Here is a 27880-nt window from a genome sequence, read left to right as displayed (position 1 = left end):
AACAAGCACTCGGGAAAATGCAAATTAAGTGTGGCGGCGTGGTCACACGAACACACCCAAAGGTGTCCTGCAAGCAAGCAAGCAAGCAAGCAGGACTTACCCTGAACTCTACCATCAAATCTCTCCCTCTCCCTTTCTCTCTCTCTCTCTCTCTCTCTCGCTCTTTCTCCCCCCCCCCCTCCTCCCTCCCCCTTCCTATAGGCTAATCAGGTGGCAGTTTCAACCCAGCCTCAGCATCCTCCTCCTCCTCCTCCTCCTCCTCCTCTCCCAGAAGAGGAAAAAAAAGCCGACAGCCGGTGCGCGCGCGAGGTGCTTTTTTTTTGTTTTGCCCCGCAAACCATGGTGGAAATTACGGATATGGTGCGCCTCCTCGTGCCGCTGGCGATGCTCGCGGGGTCTGCCCTCCGGACCGACGCGAAGAGCGTCAAAGAGGCGGAAAAAACGGGCAATTTCATGGAAGACGACCGGTGGCTGTCCACCATTTCGCAGTACGGCCGCAAGATCAAGCACTGGAATCGCTTCAGAGACGTGAGTGTCGGTTTGAGAGACGCGCCGGCAATGCGGGCACGGCTCGCGGATGCGCCGGTGAGGAGTGGGAGTGGGGTGGTGGTGGTGTGTGTGTGTGTGTGTGGGGGGGGGGGAGGGGGGGGGGGACACACACACGCGCGGCCATTGGGAAACAGGTAATTGTAAAGTAATTGTCGTCACCGCACTTTCTCGGCGCGACGACGCACCGCGAACTCGGGTGCCGTTTTGTCGGAACGCGCCTCTCGGAAAACGCACGCGTACCTTTCAACGAAATGTTTTCAAAACAAGAAAAGATCCGTCACTCCGCTGGGTAAAAAAAAAAAAAAAATAAAAAAAAAAAAAATGTTTACGAGGCACCGAGAATCTTAATGAAATTAGAAAATGGATTAAGGATTGTATCTACAGTGGACTATTGACTTTAAAAAAAAAAAAAAAAAATCTTCACGTAGCCTATATGTTTACCCCGAATTTCAATATCATGAGTGAAATGTACAGTTCGAAGGATTCTCTGTAACGTTTTCCTAAAAATTCAGGCCGACCGAATGTCAAATTGATTCGTAGAACTTCAACGAAAGGAAACAAAGCTCCAAAAAAAAATAAAAATAAATAAAGCAACATTTCCAAACACAAGCGTCCTACTTTTTGAGCCATTTGCTCATTATGAGCGATTCATGTTTTTGTCCCACTTGCGCAGCAGAATGACCCCCCCCCCCCCCTCCCACTCCATCATACTGCCCTTCTTGTGGGTTAGCTCGGATGTGTTCCCGGGCCTGTCTCAGGAGATTTCACAAACAAGAGAATTAAGCAATTAGACCAGAGGGGCAGTGATTGATCGATTGTGCACATCCACCTCGCCGAACAGACTGAAGTGGGTTGCGGGGATTGATTAAAGCCCGCAGGGCACGCAGTGATGCATTGCTGTGTCTGTGAATGTGTGGATGTAGTTTTTGCCTCCAGCTCTTGTGAAATGATTACTAATGATCCCAACAGGATTTGGACAGTAGTGCAGTTGGATTAGGTTCCCTGCGACTCCCGTTAATTGGGTTTTAATTGATCCTGGGCGGGGACTGTGATAGCTATCGTTATTGGATCTGAAATGCCAGCTTCAGGTTGAACGTCTGCCTTGAGAGCAGTGGCATACCTTCTCGGGAGAAGAAGACGAGCTTCTCTAAATAATAACCATCCCGCGGAGATTGCGGTGTCCACCTTTTGATCCGCATTCGCACGGCTCCTAGCAGCACGGGTCACCGCCGTCCCCGAAGGAAAACCGAGCGCGTGTGGAAAATTGGCTGCCGCCCCTCATGGGGACGGATTGGTTTGACCGAGATGACTTTTAAGAGCATGTCCTCTGGAACTGTACTTCGGGAAGTAATGAAATTGCGGGCATGGAAAGATTAAGTCGGAATTATTGTGGGATTATAACTCTGTATTTACGCAGCTTTGATCCGAAATGTTAGTTAGAACGGCAGTGTCATTCTGAATTCAGCACATCATGATTGCACGTGCAAAAAAAAAAAAGAAAAAAAAAAAAGCCCTCCTTCCAAGAATAAATGAAAACACAAGCATATGTAGCGCAGCTCAAGACACAAACAATTTGCTCAAGGGTTTCCCATCCTGCATGAAGATGTCACTTCCTCTGCATTCCGTTTTTTTTTTGCTCAATTCGACATCAAAGCTGCTGCGAAACACAAACGACCCCCGCAGTTGCGTTCTTCTCTTTCGTGATCATTATTCCCGAGGGTGACTGTCTCGAATGCGTACGCGCGTGCGCGCGTGCGACCGTGTCTACAATCGTGCAAGTGCGTAAGTGTGAATTTGTCAGGGATGTTGCTTGTGCGCGTGCGCGTGTGTGCGAGTGCATTAAAGAGTGGTGGTGTCTCTGGTGAGGCTGACGATGACAGGAGAAACATCAGAGAGGCAAACCACTGAACCTCCCCGGGGGAATCGCCAATAAAAAAACCGCTTTGATTTCAGCTCGCTGCCGTAGCAACGGCGGTCCCCGTGTTATGGTGTTGAGATGGAGCATGTGTCACTGGCAGTTTGATGACTCTATCCCCTCACCAGCCCTGCTTCGGGCTGGAGGAGTAAGTGGAAACATCCTTTTCTAGGTTTCTCCATGCAATTAAAGCAGCGGATGTCCGTAGCTGAAACGTCATTCGTGCCACAGGCTCGTGTGTTTGTCATTATTCTTAATGAGAGTTGCCTAACATTGAATGTAATGAACATTTAATTGGCGTTGCTTCATTCGGTCCCCAATTCAGTCTAAGGAAATGACATGGTTGATTTATAATATATATATATTTATATATACACGGTTATAGGTATCCTGATTGCACAAATTGATGCTGACTTGCACCGTCCTCTGAGAGCGGAATGCTGAATATTAATCCAAACACTGGAAAGCAATAATCAAAGCTGCACAACATGAAAGACGGGCTCTTTCGCTCTCCCTTTTCCATGTGCGCAAACTAACACACACACACACACACACAGACCCCCGCACATTAGGCTACAGAAAGTGCGCTGTAAATATTTCATATTTATTCTTTTGCGGCGTAAAAGCAGACTCGGGATAAGACGCTCTTTCGCTACCAATAAAAGCAGCTTCCGCATTTCAATTCAATCTATCTCACAGGAAGACAAGGCGATTAGATTTAACAGTTACAGTCAACAAATAATAGAATGGGATACCTCCAATCCTTTAATCTGACAGGTGCACTCAACATTTCATTCCACTAATGCACCAAATCCTGGAAGAAGAAAAAAAAAAAAAGACTCAAGTGGGGAACAGGAAAGACAATCATGATAACTGAATGCAGATTTATTACTTTTAACGCAAACACTGACATCCTTGGTGGCGTTTGCTCAATATTTAGAGAAAACGAGTCACTTTTAGTTCAAATAACAATGAGCACCATAAGACCACATTTATGAATTTATTCGCTTTTCTCTGTTGTTTATTTAGCATCATTTGAATACATAATAGAAAAATTATTAGCATTTGTGGCCCAAAAAAAAAAAAAAAAAAAGTTTAAAATAGATTTAGATAGCACTAATAGATGGCCAAAGGATGGAGACATTTCCGTTGATGATTATGTGTAAAAAAAAAAAAAAAAAAAAAAATCTTCATTTTAAGCAGCATTTTAAAGAACATACGCTAAATCAAATTTGTTCAACACAGAAACTCAGTTATAGGGACAATTAGATGTTAGCTGAGATCTTGTCACCAATCGAAGCGCTGTCTATTTTTACTTCAGTAAGAAATTAAATAAGCTGGAGACCGCTGTATTTTTCTGAACAGCAGATCCAGTTTGATATGTCTACTAAAGGCAGATCAACACTAAATTCAATTCATTTTCCCCTGTAAAAATGATACTGACCATGAAATCGCAGAGCCATGAAATTGCCCTGCTGTTTTATTACTGTTGATTTAAGATAAACTCGGGATACAGTGTGTTCCTAAAAATGGATGCTCATTAAGACACAGCAACGCAACTTCACACGAAAGGAGGCTCTTAACTGTTGGCATCCATCATGCATACCAGCATGAACATACCAGAAAGGGCTCAGTGTTTATGAGGCGATTTGCGTTTCGAATTTTTCTTGTTTTCTCTGCTTCCTGCCCCCCTTCCCATCCAGCCCCGTCTGTGCCTGGTAAATCCTTATCTAAAAAAAAAACCGCACGCCTCTACAGTGAGGCAGCTCCGGACCACCCACTACCAATCCTGCCTGCACCTGTTCTCCATTCACTTCATTTTTAATGAACAGAAAACACTCTGCGCCTGCACAAAAAAACATCAGATCCCATGTCGATGTCAGTGGATGAAATATGCAAGAACGGCGGAGGTACTTGTGGTAGCTTCTGACAGTTTGTTCTTCGGCTCGACACGAGCAATCTCGAGAAAACATTTTTGACAGGAGGTTTACCTTCACTACCGACTGTGAGCTTGCCTGCCTGATTTTTTTTTAGCGTCTTGTGTACCTTAACTGGCTACAGTACAGCAGAATGTTAACTCTTTGTGACGGCGAGTGCACCCTTCAGCTCTCCTTTTCATCATTTCACCGTGGCGTACAAAAAAAAGTAATTGCGGATAATGGCTTCTGTAACCGTGGAGCCAAATACTCCATTAAAGACTATCCAGACGAACAGTAAATTATCACTCCTGCCCCTGCGCTCTCACTCTGGCTTTCCCGTCGCACAGCCGCTCTCTGATGTTAGAATGGACTGCTACTGATGCATTAATGCCGTAATGATAACAGTTTATCAGAAATCCATTAGTCTCTCTAGTCACGCTTTGTTCTGGCACGAGTTGTTCCTTATCGTTCTCCAGATTCTCCATGAGGCCGCAATCGTCCGGAGCTCTGTGGCGATGCAGACGGGGCCCGTTTTGATCACGTCCAAATGTTGTGGGAGAGGTGGTGGGGTTGTTTGGGGGGCGTTTGGACCGTCTACTGGTGCACCGTGGGGTATCTTGGCCAGCTCCAGGAGGCCGAGGTGGGCCGTAATTGAGTAGAAGAAAAAAAAGAAAGTGCCTTTCATCACGCTCGGCTCCAGCTGCTTCCCACAGCAGTACAATTACCACAGCTGAAGGGCACAGGTGTCGCAGAATCAGATCTGCCAAGTCGTAAAGAAGGGTGATACATTTCTAATTTATTAGAAGATGGTATCGTTTACAAAATTGAAAAAAAAAGCACGTCTTCATCCAGAAGTCTCAATGCAGTTATGACAAAGAGCTGCATAAAAAGCATCCTTTCGTGCAACCCCCTGACGGATGCCACAAATCTCCGCCTGCGAGCATTTCACATCCGTGAAGTCTGCACTGGCTACACCTGGTAACATGGGTTGTTTGCAGCAGAGAACACCTGACATCCAGGAATCCGCCTGTAATGAGCTCTTTGTGGGATACTTTCAGTGTATATACAGTAAACAGCCCAGGTATTATCCCTAAAGTAGTTCAAATTGTGTGTCAGTGTGAAGTGAGTTTGTATGAATTCAGATGCAAAACAGGACTCCGGAGATGTTTTTGTTTCATAACAAACTCCCAGTTTTTTTTTTGTTTTTTTTTTAAGGCAAATTCAATAAATCTTAACTTTTTCCTTTTAAACTAACAATAATTTCAAGAGGCAGGAGCTGTCTTTACAGTAAGTGCTGTTGGGCTTGAGCCAGACTGAGTCACAGCCGGTGTGAGATCAGGTCCTGTTTGTACAGTAGCTGATGTGAAAAGAACGTGATTAGCGCTGGGAAGGAAATGTTAGAAGTGGCGGAAAATAAAAGCGCAAATCTGAGGTTTTAGCACCGGGGAGAGTTGTTGCTGAGAGTGTGCGCGGTAACGCACAAAAATATACTGTAGGCACACGCAGAAAGGGATAAGTGTTTGAGGCTGAGACACTACAGGTGGTAGCTGAAAAAGAAAATCTCAACGTAAGAACTGAACCAAAGCATAGCTTGAAGGATTTGGCTTATGGTCCAATCATACCGTAGCAACTGTAACTAGGCACGGCAGGTATGTCAGCTTAGTATCTCTGTTGAAACCATGGGTATGGCGCTGTATTAAGAGTTTGGATGGTGGTTCCATATTTTTGCTCTTCTAAACCTTAAATACGAGCGCAAAGGAGTGAAGAATTATTTACACCGTTCGTTTATCTGCTCCAACATGACGCCGCAGGCGTAATGTGCGGTTGAAACCAAGCGGCAGCAACCGTGACATCACCCATTGGTTTGTGAACTGCTGATCTCAAGCTTCCAGGTCGGCATTTCATCCGCCCCCCCCCATCTCTTTACTTTGGAGCCAGAAGCGACCGTATTTGGACGAGCAAGCGGTGGATCTCACTCGATCTGATTTGGAACCCGAGGACACTACGCCCCCGCTTTTTGAGGCCTAATATCTAATTAATAATGGGATTATTTTCAGACGGACCACCAGAAAACTAATAAGGAGTGACACCATAATGACTTGCGAAAAAAAAATGGATTGACTTTGTATTTCACGAGAGAAATTGAATGGGAGTCGATAGAGCCAGAGACTTTTTGAGGGCTGTTACTGGCTGCACTTTAACGTTGGCCTTATTTTTCAGACTCAGAAGTTTAGTCCACTTCTAAATACAGTCTATTGTTGTGACCTAACCTGGCATTCCCTCAAAAGCTAGATACATTTCATTATTTTCTGGGGTTTCAAGTTTTGTTGAAAACAAAGTCCCGCTCTAATGTTATTTTAAATTGCTAACTACAGCTAATAGAATCTGCCCAGATCACCAGCTGGAAATGAAAATCCTGCTTTCGTCTACCTCTGTCTGAAATCAGTGATCTCTTCCTTCACAAATCACAGTAAACTGTGATGGCAAGTATTGTTTGTAAACAGTATAAAAAGCTTTCGTGGCATAGCAACAGCAGACTAAGGACTTGCACAATATCACCGAGCATTCTATAAATTTCTGTAATTCAAAAAAAATATCAGTGACTTGTAGGATGTTCAAAACAATTTGTTGCTTAGAAATGTGCAAGGAAGGTCAATGCCGTAATTATGCGGGTCTGTTTTAAAGGAATTTTTGCTGCATCGCACAAGTAGACATTTTTGAACTTGGCGAGCACCAGACGTGACGGTCCGTCAGGACGAGCCAGGTTTCAGTCTTGCTGCAGTTGATCTGGTTGTGACTCCCGTTTGATTAAGCTGTTTCAGACTCCCTCGTCTCAAATCATTGGCTGATTCTTATCCTTCCCGAAGCCCTTACCCAGGCAACTTCATCGATTTTCCATTGTTGTACAAGTCTGTTTTTCAGTTGAGCTTGGTGTTTCCAGTGAAGTGTGAAGGTTCTCGCTGTTTGTACCTGATTCTCCTGTGAGTTGCGGACTGCTTTCTTATTCCCCACGGCGCCCCGCGAGGCACAAGGGCCGATTTTATTTATAGATAGTGAGTAGAAGGCTGGCCTGAGTGCACAGAGATTTTGTGGACTAAGTGTGATTTTTATAGCTGTATCTGTGTGTGTATCTGTGTGTGCGTGCGTGTGTGTGTGTGTGTGTGTGTGTGTGTGTGCGTGTGTGTGTGTGTGTAGCGTGTGCATGCTGCAGGTACGGCAAACACCGAAGACAAAGCAAGAAACTTTAAGAACTCGTCACACTGCCTCAAAGTTCGTGTCTAGAAACCGGTCTACTTTTTTTTTTTTTTTTTGTCCTGTCCCTTTGAATATGTTTTCAGTGGAACGGAAAGAGCAATTCACCGTTTACATAATGGAGTGCAGTTTTCAGCCTGGCTTTGTATTTGACCTTTTATCCATCCTTTGCTGCCGCTGTATTTCCGTCGTCACTCATCTCTACTCAAGAGTGAAGAGTGACATTAGAGCTTTGCTTGAACGACAAATGGAATTATTAGGTATAATGTGCAATGTCCATATTAGTAAAGTGTCATTCCATCTAGTGCAGACATACAGTAAATGAATGTCTTTTATACGCCACCCTCAGTATTAAGGTTTCTCATTCTCTCAAGTCCCAGCAAGGATAAGTGCAATGCAGATAATACGTCTTTTCATCTGTCAAAGTGTGTTTGAAGGTAGAAATGGACAATCTATCTTCAAACTGACACAAAAGAAATATGTAAATTAGACTTTTAGTAGTAGAGTGAGTTTGTTTGAATACAACCTGGGACATTTGGATGTGCTTTGCTTCCATTTTCTTTCTAATCTTAGTTATGTATGGACACAACTCCACCACAAGCAGCGTCATTCTGTACACCCACTGATGAACTGCTCCCATGGTACACAGCAAGGAAACATGCAGGGAAAAAAAAGTCACAATCAGAATAGCGTAAAGGAAAAGAGAAAAAAAATAGGCATAAATTTGTGTGGTAGAAATGTGTTTTTTTTCCTTCGGTTCTCTGAGTCATTTCAAGCCACTTTATATTTTTCTTGCATCTCTTTGTGGGAGCTGCTGTTCCAGATCATTACATTGTCCTCGTCTTTACGTTGACCATCGATCAGGTTCCCAAAAAGCACTAACCTCTGCTTCACCTTTTACTTACTCAGTCTCCCAAGCTCTCTTATATAAGCCTCTCAGCATTTGATGCTCTGCCTCTGCTCTGCTATCCCGAAGCGGCAGCGCGGAGCCCCGTGTGCATGCAGAAATAACAATCACCGAGGTTTGCTTCTCAGCCCAGTGTGCATGAACATAAGAAGAGAACGTATAGAATGAGAGTATTGTTCAGGGGGGGTTTTGTGTGATGCATGTGATCTCTAAACCAAAGCTGAGAAGCCGTAACAGCAGCTGTGTCGTCATGTGAGTCTCTGGGTGGGAGGAAGTGAGACAATGCTGTGTGGAGCAATCAAATTTTATATTGCCCCGAGGTTGTCTTCAGAAACCTCTGGGCAATATAAAATACGACGCTCCATGCATTTTACATTTTCAGATTAGATTTGAAGGTTGGATTTCGCAATACAACCGAATCCATCGGAGTGCTTCCAAAAATGTTTCAAATAAAACATTAGTGCCCGTACTGTAAATGTCTTGTCAAGTTTGCACTATTTCAAAAGAGATATATGTTTGTAGCACAACTTGGAAGCTGAAACAACTGCAACTTTCACCATTTTAAAATTAAATTAGGATGTTTTGCCTCTTGCTGATCAGCTAATTGCTGTTTCCATCTCATAGAAATTCTCATTATACATGGTCAAGCTTGTTGCCCCCCCCCGCCCCCATCTCTCAGGGACTCTCAGCTTTGAAGGGGTTCTTGGAAACAGGATGAAAAAGAAGACTTGAGCAGCAGAAGCTGCGGGCATGCGGCCCAGCCCTCGATGAGGTCAGCAGGGAGATTGCATTACCGAGGAGGACCAGGTGACAGTCGGATCAAACCCTCGAGAGCTTGCATGTCTCCTTTGTCAGATGAGGAAAATCATCTACGAGACCGCCCAAGCAAGAAAAACATCAGCATCTGTCTTCTCAGCAAGTGCCAACAGAAACACGTTGATGTTCAGGATACAAAGCCCCGTGGATGCCGTAGTAATTGGTGTAGGAAGTAGTTGTTTTATTCAAAAGCCAGAAAGTCCAGAGGGAGGAGGATGGGCTGGACAGATAGGTGAACAAAATGTTTGAGTTGAACACAGATCGCTGTTAGTTTCCCATTTACCTACTGGCAGTCAACATTTCTTTTAACCATGGCCATGATCATAACCATAACCACATCAATGTTTCCCCCACCTTTGGCTTGAGAGGGCGGGCCGCCCTGCCAACGGGACCTCCCGTCCCCCTGAAAGAAACTGAATACGAAAGTGCTCGTAGAGCTGCAGTTACGTCCAGTAACTGCTATTTATCTACTTGGGTCCTTTGCACCCGTTTTATTTCAGCACGGCGCGAAAGTGGCTCATGCATTTTTCTGTCACTGAAAGTCACGCTAATCTGTCTGTTTCTTTGCCGTGCTGCGGGGGGGGGGGTTCTGTGTTTCATGAATGGAGGGTCTGTGCTTCGCTCGCACAGACACGCACGCAGCAGGACAGAAAGTAGACACAGCTGAACGTTACTCCAGTTCATAACAACTACACTCGTTACATGACTGTAAAAAAAAAAATAAACAAGAAAAAAAAAAAAAGCACAATAAAAGCTAAAGTTAAGCTATCAATGGACAAACCTCGATCTCAAACTGCATAAAACCAGAACAGAATATCAGCGTTTATATGTCAGGGCTGTCTGTTGTAACCCCAACAAAGTATTCGTTGTTTTTTTTTTAACCTAAAAAGAGGTCTCGAAGGATGAGGACAGAGGACAGAAGAGGCTGCTCTAGCACTGTGGAGCTGCTCAGAGACCGCGAGGAGCGCCGTCTCTGTTGAGTGGCCTGTTGAAACCAGAGTGGTGAGGGTCAAGAAGGTTATTATGGTGGAGATAGGAGGCGAGTTGATTCAAGATAGCTCGCTCCAGAGTTTTGGAAAGAAAGGGAAGAAGAGAGGGACGGGTCTGCGGATGTTTACTTCAGACGGGTTGGGGGTGGGGGGGGGGGGTTCTTCAGGAGAGGGTTCGCTCTCGCCTCCTTCAGAGAGTTCGGGAAACAGCCAGTTGACAGGGAAGTGTTAATGAGACGGGTGAGAAAAGGAAGAAGGTCAGGAGCAATAGACTGGAGAATGTGAGATGGGATGGGGTCAAGGGGGCAGGTGGTTGGGCGGGCGGAGGTTACCAAGGTGAGAACTTGATTGGGAGACGGGGGGGGGGATGAAAGAGGAAAGCGAAGGGGATGAAGATGAAGTTGATGGAAATGTAGTTACAGAAGATGGATTCGAAAATGAGAAGCGTATGTCATCTATCTTTTTTGTAAAATAGTTGACAAAGTGGCTTGGTAGAAGGGTGGAGGGAGGAGGGTGACCGGAGGGGGTCAAGGAGGTTGGTTTTTTTGGGGGTTAGAAAATGAGGATTGAATTCTGGTTTGGTAGAAAGAGCTTTTGGCTGCAGAAATAGAGGCAGAGAAAGAGGAGAGACGAGATTGATAAGCGAGCAGGTCGTCAGGGTGTGTAGATGTTCTCCATTTCATTACAGTAAAAGTAATAGGTCAGTTGACTTCTCTGGATGTTAAAGTCACCCAGAAGGACAAGTGGAGGGCCATTTTCTGGGAGGTTTGACAGGAGGACGTCTAATTCTTCCACGAAATCTCCCAAAGAACCTGGTGGACGTCAGAGAAACAACTATGTTTAATTGTACCGGGGGTGAGTAACTGTCACGGCATGAAATTCAAAAGACAGTGGGGTAAAAAGTGGAGGCGGGTAGAGAGAATTTGGGGGAGATGAGTAAACCCGTACCACCGCCCCTACCAGCGGGTCTGGGTGTGTGGCTGAAAAGAGAAGGCAGAGGAGAGAGCAGCGGGGGTGGGCGTGTTGTCCGGTGTGATCCAGGTCTCGGTGAGAGCGAGGAAGTCAAGCGATCGCCGGATGGCAAGGCCAGAGATGAAGTCTGTCTTGCGGGTAGCTGACTGGCCGTTCCGGAGTCCCCCCTGCGACGAGGCGTTGGGTATGCGTGGAACGGGTGGGATAGGTAACAGAGGAAAGGTTACGGTAACGCTGCGAACGAGTGCGAGGCCTATAGTAGCTACGGGTAGATGTACGCCCAGGCACGGAAAGTAAACGCATATTCAGGTAACAGTAAACGCGGCAAACCACACTCCGTATCTCTTTGACTGTAGCTGAGATTTTGCACACGTTTGATGAATCTGCTGAAGGCCGAAATTAGCAATAATTGCGAGAAAAGGTCAAGTATAACCCCCCCCCCCCCACACTCCCCCCCCACCCCTCCCCCGCCGATCTCCACAGGAGAGCACTGTGTCCTTTGTTCCTTAGGAGTAAGCGATGCACTCCTCCGTCACCGTGAGCGAATCCTTCAGGATAACCACAGTGAGCACAGAGTGCGTCAGGCGACTGACATTTACCCAGAAACACTTGTCAGTCACACATACCATTTGTCACACACACACACACACACACACACACACACACACACACACACACACACACATGTCCATTCCAACCACTTTCCTGTTGGTTTTTCTGTTTTCAATCAGCCAAGCAAGCACAATCTCTGTCAGTCACACCCTTTTTTTTTTTTTTTTTTGTGATCTCTGTGACACTGCAGTTCCTCCTGAGCTGAACCCAATTTCTCAGTGGACAGGCTCATCGGGTTGTGATCCCCCCCCCCCCCCCCCACAGATCCACAGATACGAGGGATTGTGATCTGTCAATCAGTATTGCGGAGCTCTGCAGCAGGGTGAACATTCTGCCATGTTTGATGTGGAAGGGTAAGCTTCCCCGCTCTGTTTAACAAGAGGAGATCTTTCTGATGTGATCGGTTAGATCACAGAGCTCCTGGATAGAGCCGAGTGTTTCAACTCTCAGCCTGTTTCCTCTAATCACTTCTGTGTGGAAAACCAGCTGTCTTTTCATCACAGTTTTGGGCTGTGAATTATATTCAAGTGATGCAGCTTCTCCGCTGTGTGCCAAACTTGTCACCTCGCACCACATTTCATGCTCACTTTCATTGAACACTCAGGAGAATTTATTTTCCCGAATAGGTTTTCTGCAGCCTCTCTGTTATGAAATCATCGATTTCCAGTCCTGTCAGCGCAGCAGGACAGTTTCCTCATCGGTCCTGGCAGGAACACAAATACAGAGAGGCCGCTAAATAATGCAGGAGCTGAAGCATCAATAAAGGAGACACGGGAGGCATCAGATTAATGGCCGGGTCGTAAGCTCTTTGAGATCTTACCCCGCTAAAGCGTGACTCCACCAGACCCAACAAGGTTAAACTACATAATCGACAATCATTCGTGAGGCTCAACTGGAGTGTTGAGTTAAGATCCAGACACAAAGCGGTTTGCTGGAAGTGATTCTTCCGTCGGCGAGGACGGGGAAATGATCGCGGCGCTGCAGCGAGCGGAGCCAACAGCAGTGCCGCTTGCTAGATTTCAACTCGCAAGTGGAGTCCTTGCCAGCGATGAAAATATTTACCTCTGTGAAATAACACTGTCAAGGTCAAAGAAGAAGGTCCCAGCTTTCACGAGGGCTGCTTATTTTACGTATTGTGTCATGATTTATTGCCTTCCGGGGAGCTGTTTGGCACACGCTTCCAGTACAGTAAATGTTTACGGTGATGATCAAGTCATCGCTAAGGAGGAGCGGTGGCCGATTGTAAATATCTTGAAATGACTCATGTTTATCATTTCAGAGATGGCAATATATATAAAAGCCTTACATCTGCACCATCTCCTGTGAGATTTCCATATATTTGAAGCAAATTTACTCGTGAATGAGTCTGATGTAAAGCTTGTACACCTTCATGTATTTTGAATCATTGGAGACCGGAGTCGGTGTGTGATTTGTCTTAATTTTTTTTTTTTTAAATATATTTATCTCAGATTAAACATATTCTCTTCATTAGTTACTTACTATGAGCGCTGGAGCTCTAATTGTCTTTTTTGTGCGAGGGTTTCGAGACGACTTAAATGCCACAGTATCCTTAGAGGTGCGAATTAAGCAGTGTCGGGAAAGTTGACGTTCAGAGATTACCAACATTTGAACTAAAAGGTGATCCGGATTTTCTTCTGTTGTTTAACTGCTGTCAGTCAAATCTGATTAAACCACATCAGTGTGTTAAAATCTAAATAATTAGAACAAAAGGTGTTTTTTTATGAATTTTATCATTGACAGTTGCTTATTTACTCATGAATGTTAAATGTAACAAAGGAATACTTGAAACCAGGCTTTCAGGTGCTTTAAAATGGACGTAATAAAGTCTTTCTTGTGGCCTTACAATGTCGTTGAATGCAATAGCTTAAGATGCTGTAAAATGACACCTTTCTTTTTCACTAATATTGGCTCTTTTCTCTCCTTTTGCTGTCATTTCACCAGGAGGTAGAGGTCAGTTCTCTTCACTTTCTGTACAACACTCCTCCCGCTGCCTTTGTGCCATGTCTTTTTCATTCATGACTCATTGCCTTGTCTTTTTTTTTTTTCTCTTTTTCTTTACCTCTCCATCCATCCTTTCTCTCTCTCTTTTTTTATTATTTTTTTTCTCCGACATCTCCTTCAAGCTGCCCATTTTAATTAGAACGATTAATGTTATAATTAAATGGGGGGAAAAGGCAGAGCACTTAGAAGGCGGCTCACCCCCGTTGCCGTATGTCTCGCATGTATACAGAGGGTGTAGATTTGATGAGCACATTTCCATACAGAATGTACAGCCATAGTACGTACCCGTCCGTCTCTGGTGTAGCTAACTTGGCTAATTATCATGCCAACGTGCACATTACAATCAGTGTGCAGTGATAATGTAAACTACATTACTTCTCCCCTGTGATGATGACAGCGTGTTCATATGTTATAGTATCAACTACACTTTGTGCTCAGTGTGACTTGCTTGGCTCCTCAGTCTTTGCAGCTGCAAATAAATGATTGTTTTCCTCCATGTTTCTGCAGGATGATTATGTGCGTACCTGGGATGAAAATCAAGGATCTAACGACAGTAAGTCTGACACCGGCTTATTTCTTTCTCACTGTGTGGTCAGTTATGAAAAGTGTGTTGTTGGTTTTTCCGAGTTCAGTATAGGTTCATATATATATGGCATTAAATGTGTGCCATACCCCCGGGAGTAACTGGAAAACTAATCTTCTGAAAAATAAATTATATTATGAATGCAATGGTTTGTTTGAGCAGACACTAAAAATTGTTATTTACTGTATAAAATTGTGTATACATCCCTTATAGAAAAATACACAGGGCTGTCCCTTGCTTGCCATTGTGAAACTCGGTTATAGCTGTGATTCCTCACTGATTTTTGCCTCTTTGACTCATAACACATGAATCCAAGCCGGGTCCTCCTCTGCAGCACCTTCAACTCACGACTCACTGTATTTCTAAACACAGACATTAACAAACTCTCGAGCCACCAACAGTCCATAACCAAAGCCAAAGTGCAGCACTACCTTAATTCTCATTCTGTAACACAGGAATCGACACAAAACCAGTTTTCACTCCATTCACAGAGAAATCTGCTCTTATTGATACATAAATGTCTAATCCGCGAAACAGGCCAACATGTTGTATATCTAAAGGAGCCGCGTGTACGATTTAGCGGTATTTTGCGGTGAAGGTTGCAGATTGCGACCAACTGAAGACCCCTCGGCTCACCATCCCCTTCCAAGTGTGTAGGAGAATCTGTGGTGGGCTCAAAACTTTGTCCCTTCTGGGCTACTGTAGAAATATAGCAGTGCAACGTGGCGCGCTCTATAGAGAGGGGCTAGCTCCCCATGTTGATATAAAGGTCTCATTTTAAGGTAAGAAAAGTTTTAACGCTATGAACATCATATTCCATTTCTGACAACCAATCCCCCCATCTCAAATAAAAAATTGAGCCATAGTGAGAATTTGAAGGTTGCACATAAGACAAGGCCGAGTTACACTAAATCAAGAGTATAATTTAACCCTGCCGAGGGTTTATTTAATTTATTTGCGAGCCCGAATTACTAAATTGATAGCAAGAATCGGTTCATGACACCTCCTGGGGAATAAATAAAAAAAATCTTCTGCGCTCAAAATGTGTTCATCATGCATTCAGGACGGAGGAGCAAATGTAAATCTATACAGGAAGATCAAATTGGAAGAAAAAAAAAAATTGGTTTTACTCCCTGGGACGCATGCTGATGCAGTGAAAGCAAAGCCGCAAGTTATTGAAACTGAACGTCATTAGAGTGTACTGTAGCACAGAGACGGAATCGTGTGACTTGTACCTGAACTGTGATGCTTCCCAGACCGTCAGCAGGTCGTTGTATTAGACAGCACTACGTATGTTGTGTGTTTGTGTTCTGGGGTCAGCCGCTCGCTCGCTCGCTCGCTGTCCACACTTGCAGTGGTTCCTCAGCGAAGAGGTTTTATCTGCCTGAGTGGATCTGATGTGCCCCCCCCCCCCGGGGGGAGATGCTAAACATTGGCTCGACTTCAACCCATCACCACTTCCTACTTTTCTCTGTCTGCACTCCGTTCGTGGAGGCCGAGCGTCAGAGGTCTCCCCCTCGACTCCTGCTGCAACTCACGCTTTAATTGAGCCTCTGCCCGATGAAGTCGTGACACGGAGCCGTGTCCTCAACCACTGTCGCTTGATTTGCAGCTTAAATGAAGTCAGCTGAATGGCAGAGTCCATTAGCGCTATTTCCGAGGGTTTAATGAAGGACTAATTATGGTTTCCAGTGAAGGGCCAGAGAGACACATAAAAGCATGAGAAGAAAGTGAGACAGGTGGGTGTTAATATGCCTTGATTTAGTGTACAGGGACTGACATCAACATTATCACTGCCAACACTAAGGCAGCTTGGTGATGAAGAAATTGTGGACTCGCGGGTGAAAGCGGGTTGTCAGTTTGCTTCAGTGTATGATGGGATCCGAATTTTAAAAAAAAAAAAAGGAAAAAAAGGAAATTATGTTTTTGTGCTCTGTTCATCGGTAAAGAAGATGCCTGTTTGTTTACAAGGAAGAATAAAAGGAGGGGGTTATTAGCAGATTTTGCAGAATCACATACACAAAAATATGATTCACCCAATCTGTAAGAGAAGATATTAATAGTGAGCACTGAGGAACAAGGCTACCGTGCTTATGTTTTGTGTGAGCTGACTCATAAAAACACACAGCGCCGAGCCAGCTTAACCATGCAGGCCAAAATGTCCAATAGTGTTCAAGTGGTGTGTTGACTGCCAAGGCCATATCATGTGATTCTCTTTGACATTCATCAGTCAGTGATCCCTCATGATTTGTTGCCATGGGGAATATTGCGGAATTTCCATGGTAAAAAAAAAAAAAAAAAAATGTCATTGAACCTAATCCATCGGTTTTGCTGAATCGCCCAATATTGATGTTCCTGTATGGCAGTGAAGATGAAATTTGTCGACTGTTATCTGGTTTCAACCTAGACAACATAGTTCACAAGTGTCGTCTGTGTCCTCAGCTTTCATGAAACCTAATCAAAGTTTGAAATGCTTGCCTAAGGTTGTCAGATGTATAGTCCCATCATTTCACAGCATAAAAGCCTATTTCCTCTTTCTCTGAGTGCACTCTTGCCCCCCTCCCCCATTGATCTGCCTTCCCTTTATGAGTGGCCTAATGAAGCGAAGGAGGGAAAAGAGGAGATTTGTCCCTCTGAGACATCACTAAATCAGTGTGATGTCTTTACTCCCGAGCTCAGAGCCCACAGGCCTCATTTCTCAGCCGTGCAGCCCAGACACTGCCGTGCAGAGGAAGACGGCGCTTTGGAACTTGTCCACACTCCTGACGCGCAGACAGTCAACGCCGACACAAGACAGAGGCGGAAAATTTGCGTTCGAGCACTGCAGTGGCTGATTCCGTTTTTAAGTCGGCTCTGTGCTGAGCAAGGGAGAGGTCAGGGTAATTTGCAGTTGATTTCCGCGGTCGATTCATCAATCCGGCAGCTGACTGAATCACCTCACTCTTAAGACGGTAAACACTGCAGGCAACCGGTTGTAATTTGGATTTATAACACACACACACACACACACACACACACAATTTTGTGTGCACCGCTCTCACAAGAGACCTGATCTTTTTGTACACAATATAAAGTACACTTTAAGTGCACATTTAAGCGTAGATTGGATTTTCAGATGACCGTCTCAGCCGGAGAGGCCGGGTGAACGGTGAGCGGTGGTTTCGGATCAATGGCAGACAGCAAGGAAAGAGGAGAACATGCCGAGTCCACACAACACGAGGTCTAGACATTTAATACGGTGTCTCTCGAGGCTATTGATAGGTATTGGTTTGAGTGGCTCACACACGCACGCCCGCGCGGTAGATTGCCACCGAATGCCCAGTCTTTCACCGCACGTCACCTCGGAAGAACGTCAAGGCAATTAAGCCGCTGTTTTATTTTTGTCGGAAGAACCCTGCAGCCTGTTTTTTTCACTTCACGATATCCAGGAAATCAGATCCCGTGCACATCATGCGTCTGCAGCGCTGCAACTTACAACGTCCAAAAACAGCCGTTACAATCCTCCACGGCGCTCCCGCTGCCCCTTCTCACCGTCACACACACGCACCACGGATTTGTCCGGTGTCGCCCCTCCCCGTTCTCCCTTCTCGAGCCGCCTGGAGTTGATTCTATCAAATTCCGAAACCCTAACCCACAAGGCTGCGAAAGGATCGGCATACTGTTCCCAACTCCAGGGAATATATCTCCCCTCGTATTTAAAACTAATCTTTTTAAACACGCTTAACTTCGTCTTCTTGCTATTGAATCTCCTCGGTTTAACATTCTCTAACGACGCACCAGAATAAATCCTTATTGTAGCCTCTTACACATTCTGGTGATTGCAGTCGTGGTTTTATGAGACTTAAAGCTGCAATAATCAACATTTTCATTACTAATGTAAAGACTTGTTGAGAAGATCAATATCGCTCTCGTGTCTGTATACACAATATGAAGCTGAAGCTGCTGGCTTAGCTTCGCACAAAGACTGAAATTAATACATTGCACCTCTGTACAAAAACTGTGATATAAAAATGAAAACGTTGCCAAACCGCCTGCCGGCTCGAGCGTCGTACGTAGCAGCGCTGATTTACTCATCCGAGTCTTGACAAGACAATTTTTGCATTTGGAGTATCAACAATTACAAACAACAGAGACATGCCCGGCCCCGCTTCTACCTCGAAGACAACATAGCGCTGATTATATTAGAGACGGAGTGTGTAAATGGTAGATAAGAGGGCTGATGATGAGGATGTGGCCTGAGCTCTGCCTCCGTTATCCTCAATCTGCAGGGATAAACCTCATGCAAATCTGTATTGGATTAGGCTTGAAGCGCAGGGAGCCTAATTAGGAGAGGTTTACCGCTGCAGGCAGTAGTTTAATACTGGAGGAGAGACTTTGGAAAAGTAAAAATGGAAGGAGGTGGGCGCACCGGGGCTTGGATGGAGACACGGCGGATGCGAGGAGGAAAACGTTAAGTGCACAGGCAGACGAAGAGTCAGCGTACACAGTGAGGAAGTCTGACATGAGGGGAAGACAGAGGAATGTGAAGAGATGGACGAAAGGTAGGTTGATAAACATGATTGCGCGACGGGGGGTTTCGGACGCAGAGAGGGAGAGACTTCTCAGAAACGCCAGATTGAGCCGCAAATCACAGTCAACCCAGAAAATGATTCCCAGACCACAGAGAGCCTGTTGCTATGGAAACGTCATCATTGCAAGGCACTGCTTTAATCCGTGGAAGCCTGTTAAGTTAACATGAGGCTCAGCCAGCCACCTTATGCTTCTGTACTCACAACACAACGCAACACTGTGCCAGCATTGTAGCCGCTCGCTACCAACAAGATTTATTTACAAATGTTTTGCTATTAGAAGGCAGGATTATCTTCTCCGTATTTCTGTGCTGCTGCTTTTCAATTTCTTTGGCGTAACTATTGCTAAAATGAACTGCGGTTACACATCGTTTTGCGTACTTTCCCATTTCAGCTACGCTGTATTGCCATCGCAACTTTAATCAGCTTCTCCTTAATGTCAGAAAGTGTCTTTAGGGTGGAATCAGCTGCTGCACCCTGATTCTGCTGATGCACTTCCGCGAATAAGACGAGGGTGAAACATCAAACCCGCGAGGAAAAGAAAAGCGGGCAGCAGCAAAAGAGGAGAGAGTTGAGAAAGAGCAAGAATTAGAAAGCCAGCGACAGCCAGAGAGAAAGGCTGGGAGATGCGTGTGATACTGTATAGTCTACACAATCAATGCCAACTGGGATAAGGGGCGGCTAGAGAATAAGGCTCCACTGTTGACAGCCTAAATGGATGAGGAGTCTGCATCTGGGCATTAATGCCTCCGAGCCTCGGTGTTTCTCCCAGCAGCAGAGCAGTCAGTCCGTCAGTTATACAACCAGCTCAGCCATGACGGAGGGGGTGGGAGGTTGTATTGTTTTGGATTTGCTTCTCAAATCAGATATCTGTCGGTTCGCTTCAATAATCCCGTGATGTTGGCAGCTTTAATGCATTCGGCTACCAGAGAGGACAAGGGAGGAAGATCCTAAGCCTGCCTGCTACATTATAATAGCGCCACAAAAACAGGATACAGTAAGAGCAGAGAGATGAATGAATGCACGATTTACAAGCACCTCCGTCACATAGGTGAAACCCGCAATAGTGGCGTGCGAATACGCCGTCTTCCTGTGTACTGTAACTGATGGATAGTGCAGGTGAATAGAGGCCAGGGGGGAGTTAAAGAGAATAGAGGGTGACATCCGGGTCAGGCTTCAGGAGGCCTGGTAGGAACAGACAGCTGTGACGTATGAGCGCGTGTGTGTGTGTGAGGTGCTGACACACGGTCCAGCATCAGCTGCTAGCGGAGAGCGTGATGGATGGGGCAGAGTGAGCTCGTCACCCAGGCTTCGGCCTACACCGCAAGAAGTATTCTGTCTTAGCGAGTCACTTTAAGAGCAGTATTAAACTTAAATAAGTAAACAAAAGAAATGTGACGGTAATGCGTGACGACTGCGCTCTTCTCGATCACAAAATAAATAGAAGGACACTATCTCGAGTCTAGTTCTGCAAGAGCCCAAAGATGATTATACGAACGAGCACAGCTACATGATAAACAAGGTGATCTGCCTCACCCTGTTAGGAGGTCTTGTTATTTCGATGTTCAGTAATAAGATTGTCTTCCCTAAATAAATCACAGGATGCCTCACAATGCATAATTGCAACAGCGCTAGACCTACAGTTCTGCACAGCTCCAAATATTGAGGCCGACCCTCGGGTTACGCTGAGCAAGTAGAGGGGGAGAGATTTGGGATTTGAGACTTGGGAGTGAGATGTAAAATGATGGGCAGAGAAATATACAGAAAAGGGTAAAAAAAAAAAAAAAAAAAGGGAAGCGGTGTGGATAGCGCGGTATACATCTCATGTTCTGCTTCTTTTTTTTTCCCCCTCCAGATGTAGACACCACCAAGGACCCTTGTCAAAAGGTTAAGTGCAGCCGACACAAGGTGTGTATCGCCCAGGGCTACCAGAGAGCTGTGTGCGTCAACCGCAAGAAACTTGAACACAGGTGAGTGTGTGTGTAGCCCCTGGGCAAGAACTGACTAACTCCCAAAACATACAAATACTCACAAAAAAAAAAAAAAATACAACAAAAAAAAAAATCCTCTTTACGCACCCTAACATGAGGTCAACACAACCGAGTTTACACTCTGCTGCTGGTGGCAGTCTGGAGTGTGTTTCCCCGTCGGTCACTGGTAATAATAAAGCTTGTTTGCGCACCCGCCGTAGTACGACTACCTGCTGTTTAACGATAAGCTAATACATTCAGACAACACGGAGGAGGGCTATTTGCTTCATGCCCAGCCCGGTGCTGCCGTGTCTGTCCTCTGAATTAGCTCAGCAGCAGCTGTCTCAGCTGGACTCGGTGAGGCTGATGTGTTTGCGTGTCCCCTGTCCCGCAGACTGAAGCAGCCTGTTCTCCGGTCCCCTGACGGAAACTGTCAGCCCTGTCCCACCTCCTCCACCGGGCCTGTGTGCGGATCAGACGGACACAACTATGCCTCAGAGGTACACTGAAACTACAGCAGTGCGCAACCGTAGGGCCGAGAAATAATCTAGTATTGTCTTTTTTTTTCTCTTTTTTTTTTTTTTTCTCCCTTAAGGCTTTTTGTGTGCTGATGATACAATCAGATGATTCTAGCATTTTCCCAAATGCTGCAATCCAATTTCACGATACTAACTAAACTAATTAAAACCGAGTTATTTATAGCATGTTTAGTTTTGTACAATTGAAGAGACGTTACTGATGTAGAGAATAACTGTCAATTGCATCGAACAGTTTCAGGTTGTTTTTTTTTCCATCCCTCCATTTTGCACCACTTATCTGGGGTCGGGTCCACTGAATAAGCCATCATCTTTTTATGTGATTTTGCTTACATTTGCAATTTGGATTTGATACACACTCCAGTTTATGAGGAACGCCAATGCAGTCTAATACAACATCTTCACAATACATCTTCCCCCATGAAGTCTGTGAAGTTTAGTTTTTGTTGACATTATTTTCTGGTTAATGGTCACTTTACAGACTATCGTTTTCTGGTGCTGTTTGCTATAAACTTTATGGGGTGTGAGGGTTATTTTTACAGCTCGTTTCTGCCTCTGTAAGATGGCTGAAAACAATCAATGCATGTTTCTTTTTTTGGGATTAAACAGTGTAATAAACATGTTAATTTCAGAAGAAGAAGAAGAAGAAGAAAAAAAAGCTAGAAATAACCACTGGCCGTAGGTGGAAGATGGGAATTATTGGCAGTGGAACTACACATCACATATGTTCTGTAATGTGCTTCGTCGTCACATATGCTTGTGTTAATAAGAATTGCAGAGTGCTCTGCCGCCGCACAACGTAGGTTGTACTAATAGACTGCTATATTTATTCGCAGCATTACATCAGTGTTATATACGTGCAAACATAATGTGCTGTGCGTTGTGGGGTGAAAATTGACATCCCGAGCTGAGCATTGTGAAGAGACTCTCAAGGGAAAACCTTGAGACAAAGAGCCGTGATATATGGTCTCGGAAGGACCAATTGGTGGCTTGTGGTGACAGAATCCTATGTGTTTATTGATTAATGCTTTGTCTTTTGGATCACTATTCGTGACCTTGTGAGCAAGCAGAGGTTGGGAAGTGCGTTCAGGAGCAAGTCTCAGACTTGAATTAAGGCTTACAGTCAGTCACCTCATGAATATTTGATCCGAGTTGCGGCAATAACTCATTTTACTTCACCTTTGTCTCCCCTTGTCGATGTTGCTGGCGTCTGTCCGTGTGTGCGTGTGCGTGTGCGTGTGTGCGTTAATGGCCGTATGTGTGTTTATGTTGCAGTGCAAGCTGGAGCAGCAGGCGTGTCTAACAGGGAAGGAGCTTACCCTCAAGTGTTCAGGTCTGTGCCCTTGTCCAACTGCTGCCCCTGCATCCAAAGAGAGTAAACATGGTAAGAACAATCAGGCAACAATTACAACACAAAATAATCAGGTCTAATATATTTAATATGAAGTTACTGGATCACTGCAACGCGAGGCTTCCCATCTCACGTACAACAATTACCATAAAAGGTATGAATCGGCGCAACAAATATCACAATTCTTTCCCTCCTTCTGGTCTGCACAGACAGCTGTACCGGACAGGATCTGGCTGATCTCGGCGAGCGTCTGAGGGACTGGTTCCAGCTGCTGCAGAGCAACGCCAAGCAGAACAACAACAGCAAGCCCGGGGCCAGAGCCACTGCAGCCAGCACCACATCAGGTTAGAGCTACCACTTAATGAATCCCAACTGCATCAAGAGGTCGTTTCAATGCTTTAGTTACAGGTAGTTTACTGTAAAAATGTCGAAACAAGTCTTTAAATCTAATTTTAGATCTCAGCGAAGACAAATAGTGTTGCTGCCCAGGTGCTGCTGCTCAGATAACAACTACAGCTCCACTTTTACACCACACAACTCCGAATTCATAAAAAAAAACCCCGTTGGTGTCCCATCAATGAATAAACTGGTTGTCTTCCATGAGCTATTTTGTAGTTCAAGACCCGGTAGTCATCATCAACACTAACTGTACCATGTAGTGACTTTAATCAGAGATGCAAAAGGAATTTCAACAGGAAAATAAAATCCTCACAAATTTAGCCTTATGGTTCTGCTGGTGCTGCTTTCACCATTTGATGTAACGCTCAGTGTGTCGGATATCCCAGGTTTGAAAACACTTCCACTGCTGGAAACAGTTTTGGGTGGATGGATCAAGATAACGTTGCATCACATACGGAAGCAGGTTTGTGTTTGAAAACACAAGCAGGGAGTGAGGCTTCAGGATCTAGTTCGTGCCTGGTCGGCACCAAGTCCTAATCAGGCCAAAGTGTCAAATTCATGTGATAGGTTTAGTAGAAGTAACTCATTTTTGATTGTTGAAACTGGTAACATACAATAATTAAGAAAGCGTTAAATGGAGTCGATTTGCAACGGAAAGAGGGGATATTTCGGAGCTCAATGGCTTGGCTGCGTTTTCCATTTGTGCAGCTGTCTCCTGATAAAAAAAAAAAAAAAAAAAAAAAAAAAAAGAATGCTTGTTTGTCTGTCTTTGTGTTGGCAGTGCTGGACAGGAGCCTGGTAGCCAGCTGTAAGGACTCCATAGGATGGATGTTCTCCAAGCTGGACACCAACGGCGACCTGTACCTGGATCAGGCCGAGCTGGCTGCCATCAACCTGGACAAGTACGAGGTCTGCATTCGGCCATTCTTCAACTCCTGCGACTCCTACAGGGACGGCAAGGTCTCCACTGCCGAATGGTGCCTCTGCTTCTGGAGAGAGAGTGAGTGTTCTGGGGACGGTGTGCGGTTTGTGCGTCCACGGGCGAAGGCTAATTTCCGTGTCTGCGTGCTGACATTTTATCCCTCAGCGCAGGCATTTCAAACTTCGAGGCACTCAGCTGCCCTCAGGTGTAGCTGCATCTGGGTTGTGTACTGGTCCATCAGTATTTGTCTTTCTACTCATCCTCCTGTTCCCCTACGGAATGAAATGGTCACCGCAGGGCACTAAAAACATTCCTGCTGCTTGTTGACAGCCTGGTTCTCCCACAGCTCTCAGAGATTGAGCATGTCAGCCATCCAGCCAAGCAGAAACTAAGTGTGGGTCCCAAGTTTATACAGCTCCTTTATTTGGGATGGAAATACTCGAGAATTGATTTAAAAAAAATTATTGCAGAAAGTCACGAGAGAACGCGGATTACTACGCTCACAAAACAATTCAAGTTTTGACAATTGATTATGTCTGTGAGATTTTAAGTCATTTTTTTTTTCGCTGCTTTGTGACTACCGGTGCGTTTGTTTTCTCTTTTAAAAATCCCTTCTTTTGTTCTTTTAAGAGCCGCCTTGTCTGGCTGAAATTGAGAGGATCCAAGTACTAGATGGCGGCAAGAGAAAGTTTGGTACGTATCTGAATTCTCATAAGAGCATTTCAACCCAATGGGATTTGTCTGTCTTGGTCGAGGTTTTCGTCGAGCAGATGACAAGCGGGAGGTGGGGATTAGTCCCTGATCAGTCTCGTGGATTATAACTTGATACTGACAGACGGCAAAGGAAAGCAGCCATCAGTCTGTCTTACATGTATGTGTAAGCGGGTGTGTGTGTGTGTGTATTTGGACACGTGCGTGTGCATGCATATTGCAGATTTTGGCTGGCTGACTGGGCTCTGAGTCAGGACTCTCCAAGGACACAGAGCGGCGAGCAAGGGGCAGTCTGCCAGCTCGGGCACTCAGACGTTCCCCTGAAAGACTGGATGGACAGTTCGCTTGTGCCCCATCTCATTTGTATTACGGTCACAGCATCGTGAAAATACCTAATGTCATGACAAATTTATCCGTCCGTGAAGAGCACGACGACAAGGTTGTAAGTTTTGCCTCACTGACGAGACGTAACTACGCCGTGACATTTTCCCGGCTTACGTGGGAACACAGGCCGCATCTCGTAATTTGAAATTTGTTGAGATTTCCAAATCTCGTGTCCTCCCCCCCCCCCCCCCCCGTTAACACGACGATCAGCCAGCCAGCCACCCCCGATACGCTGCAGTATGCCGAACTACAACTTTTGTCAGCGTATCTCGCTCCGCGAACATATTTGTGTTCATGGAATATGGAATCGGCCGCGCGCACACGCACACACACACACACACACACACACACACACACACACACACGTACGCTCCATTCATTACATTTCTCACTTCGGCTCGGTGCCACGTGCGACGAAACACGACGCGGGAGGTGTTTGTTCGCTGTTGCCTCCGAGGCGTTTGGAGAGACTACGCGACACGTAAAGCGAGGTTACTTGACCGTACCTTGACTCTCGTTTCTTCATGTGTGTGCGCGCAAATGCCAGGTCGATTCATTCCCAGCTGCGATGAAGACGGCTACTTCAGGAAGCAGCAGTGCGACAGGGGCGAGTGCTGGTGTGTTGACCAAAACGGAGGAGAAGTGGCCAGATCCAGGATTCGTGGCAAGCCAGATTGCGGTAAGTCCCAGCGCTTTCAGCTGTCGATAAGTGAATAGAATTTGAACCTCGGGGCTGAATGCGGCAAGACAAAAAAAAAAAGAAAATATCCACTTCTACACCGCATCCCCGCATGCATTCTACACAAGGCTTCCTTTATGTTAAAGGGCTGAGGCCCACTGCAACAAAGGACCAGTGCCACATTCATGTGTCTAAAGTCATTTGCATTCTAAAGCGCCGCTTGTCGCTGTGAGAAAAGTCTTTCAAGATAAATGAGGGCTGGTTGGACTGAACCTGCGCCTGATAAGAATGGGTCCCCTGGCAAGATTTAGAAATAGCTATTAAGATCCAGACAAAGTCAAACACACGCCCCATTTTTATTTTTTTTTTGGCCATTGCAGTCAATGTTTTTAAATTGATTTCTGCATTTCCCATTGGTATAGACGGGACTCCATCAAAGTTGGGAGGAAGACATGGCCAACCTGAATTTATTGCAATGCGCGCGATGTCCACAGTGGATAATTCAATTCCCCTGCATCCCCCTTGCCCTCCAATGTTTTTTTTTTTTATTTCCGTCTTCCTGCAGATTATGAAATGGCATATTCGGGTGATTTTGGCAGCGGGGTTGGATGGGAAGACGAGGAGGAGAAAGAAGCTGAGGAGACTGCAGAGGAGGCTGAAGAGGAGGAGGGAGAGGTGGGAGAAGTGGATGATGGGGGATATATCTGGTAAAGGGCCAAAGTGTAATCCAACCTCTCTACAGGAGCATCTCAATGGTCCCAACATAAACACATACACACCAACAGATCCCGCAAAGAGATGGACGTGATGACATGCTCACACTCAGAACAACACTGGCGAAGGAGAGGATTGCACAGGAAGATGCATATATGTTATGGGAGTATTTAATGTTACAGGATGTTCTTAAAAATGGGTAAGGGACGGGGAAATATCACTATAAAAGAAATTATGGGTCTTGAGTCAAGAATTTTCCTTCATACTTGTGAATCTTTGTTCTCTTCTGTTGTGTGTCCTTTGAATTATCTTTGAGCAGTTTTTAGCTGATGCATAATGGAGACTTTGAAGAAGCTCCAGGTGCTTGTCATGTGCTTGCATAAAAAAAAAAAAATGGAGCAAGATTAGGTGCATTTCAATAGTCTAAATTGGCCTCTTTCATCTTTTACGGTTGCAGATTTAAAAACATTTAGATAGCCAGTTTTGATTTTAAGGCAGGGAATTGACAATAAAGAGAGGAAGTCACATTAGAATATTGAAAAGCACCCTTTGCCTTTACAGTTTTCATGTCATACGCTGTGGCTCATATGTGACAAAAGTGCTCTGTCTCATTCATGACTTGTTAAGAAAAAGTTTCTCACGCATCACTCTTTAGCTTGTATATAATGTGTGTATCAGAAGACATAATGTCACCTATTAGTCCCGTAATCAATGCCTTGAGAGACTTAGCAGAATATACTGCTGAGTTGACAAGTGTACATCGTGTCATAATGTGGCTCAATTTATTGTGTTTAATAAAAAAAAAATATAAAATAAAATCAACTGCTCTACGTGGCCCGGCTGGCCACCATACATCCGAGTCTGTGCTCTTTCTCAATTCATTCCTCGCCAAGTTTTGGCGCCGTCATGATCACAGAGGGACGGACTACTACACCCACAAAAGACCAACAGATTTTTACATTTTTTTGAGACCAATTTCAAATTCAAGTCGATGCCAGCTGCTCTGTAAGGCACAGACATTCACGCATACCTAATAACTGCAACGATTACTAAAAATGCATAGCCGTATTTCTCTTCACCTGATAAGTTAGCTTTACTCTGCGTTGTATC

General features: G+C 45.1%; 1 protein-coding gene across 3 annotated transcripts; it reads left to right on the top strand.

Annotated features, from left to right (window-relative positions):
• The first annotated feature begins 177 nt into the window (after positions 1–177).
• On the top strand, positions 178–27622 carry spock2 (SPARC (osteonectin), cwcv and kazal like domains proteoglycan 2). Of its 3 annotated transcripts, XM_069144609.1 has the most exons (11): positions 181–528; positions 13894–13902; positions 14461–14506; positions 20960–21074; positions 21469–21574; positions 22886–22994; positions 23171–23305; positions 24142–24360; positions 24913–24975; positions 25925–26056; positions 26622–27622. In XM_069144609.1, exons 1-11 carry the CDS (start codon positions 340–342, stop codon positions 26765–26767), a joined length of 1269 nt encoding a protein of 422 aa, XP_069000710.1. In that variant the 5' UTR covers positions 181–339; the 3' UTR covers positions 26768–27622. The 3 variants fall into 3 exon arrangements, with proteins under 3 accessions (XP_069000707.1, XP_069000710.1, XP_069000709.1); XM_069144606.1 differs by lacking the exon at positions 13894–13902 and having other exon boundaries at positions 178–585; XM_069144608.1 differs by lacking the exon at positions 13894–13902 and having other exon boundaries at positions 185–528.
• Positions 27623–27880: the final 258 nt, after the last annotated feature.

Source organism: Embiotoca jacksoni, unplaced genomic scaffold, assembly GCF_022577435.1.
Source record: "Embiotoca jacksoni isolate LCO1_2020_lvr unplaced genomic scaffold, fEmbJac1.0.p SCAF_12, whole genome shotgun sequence".
NCBI lineage: Eukaryota > Metazoa > Chordata > Actinopteri > Embiotocidae > Embiotoca > Embiotoca jacksoni.
Note: the sequence above shows the minus strand (reverse complement) of the source record. Positions and strands in the feature narration are given on the sequence as shown.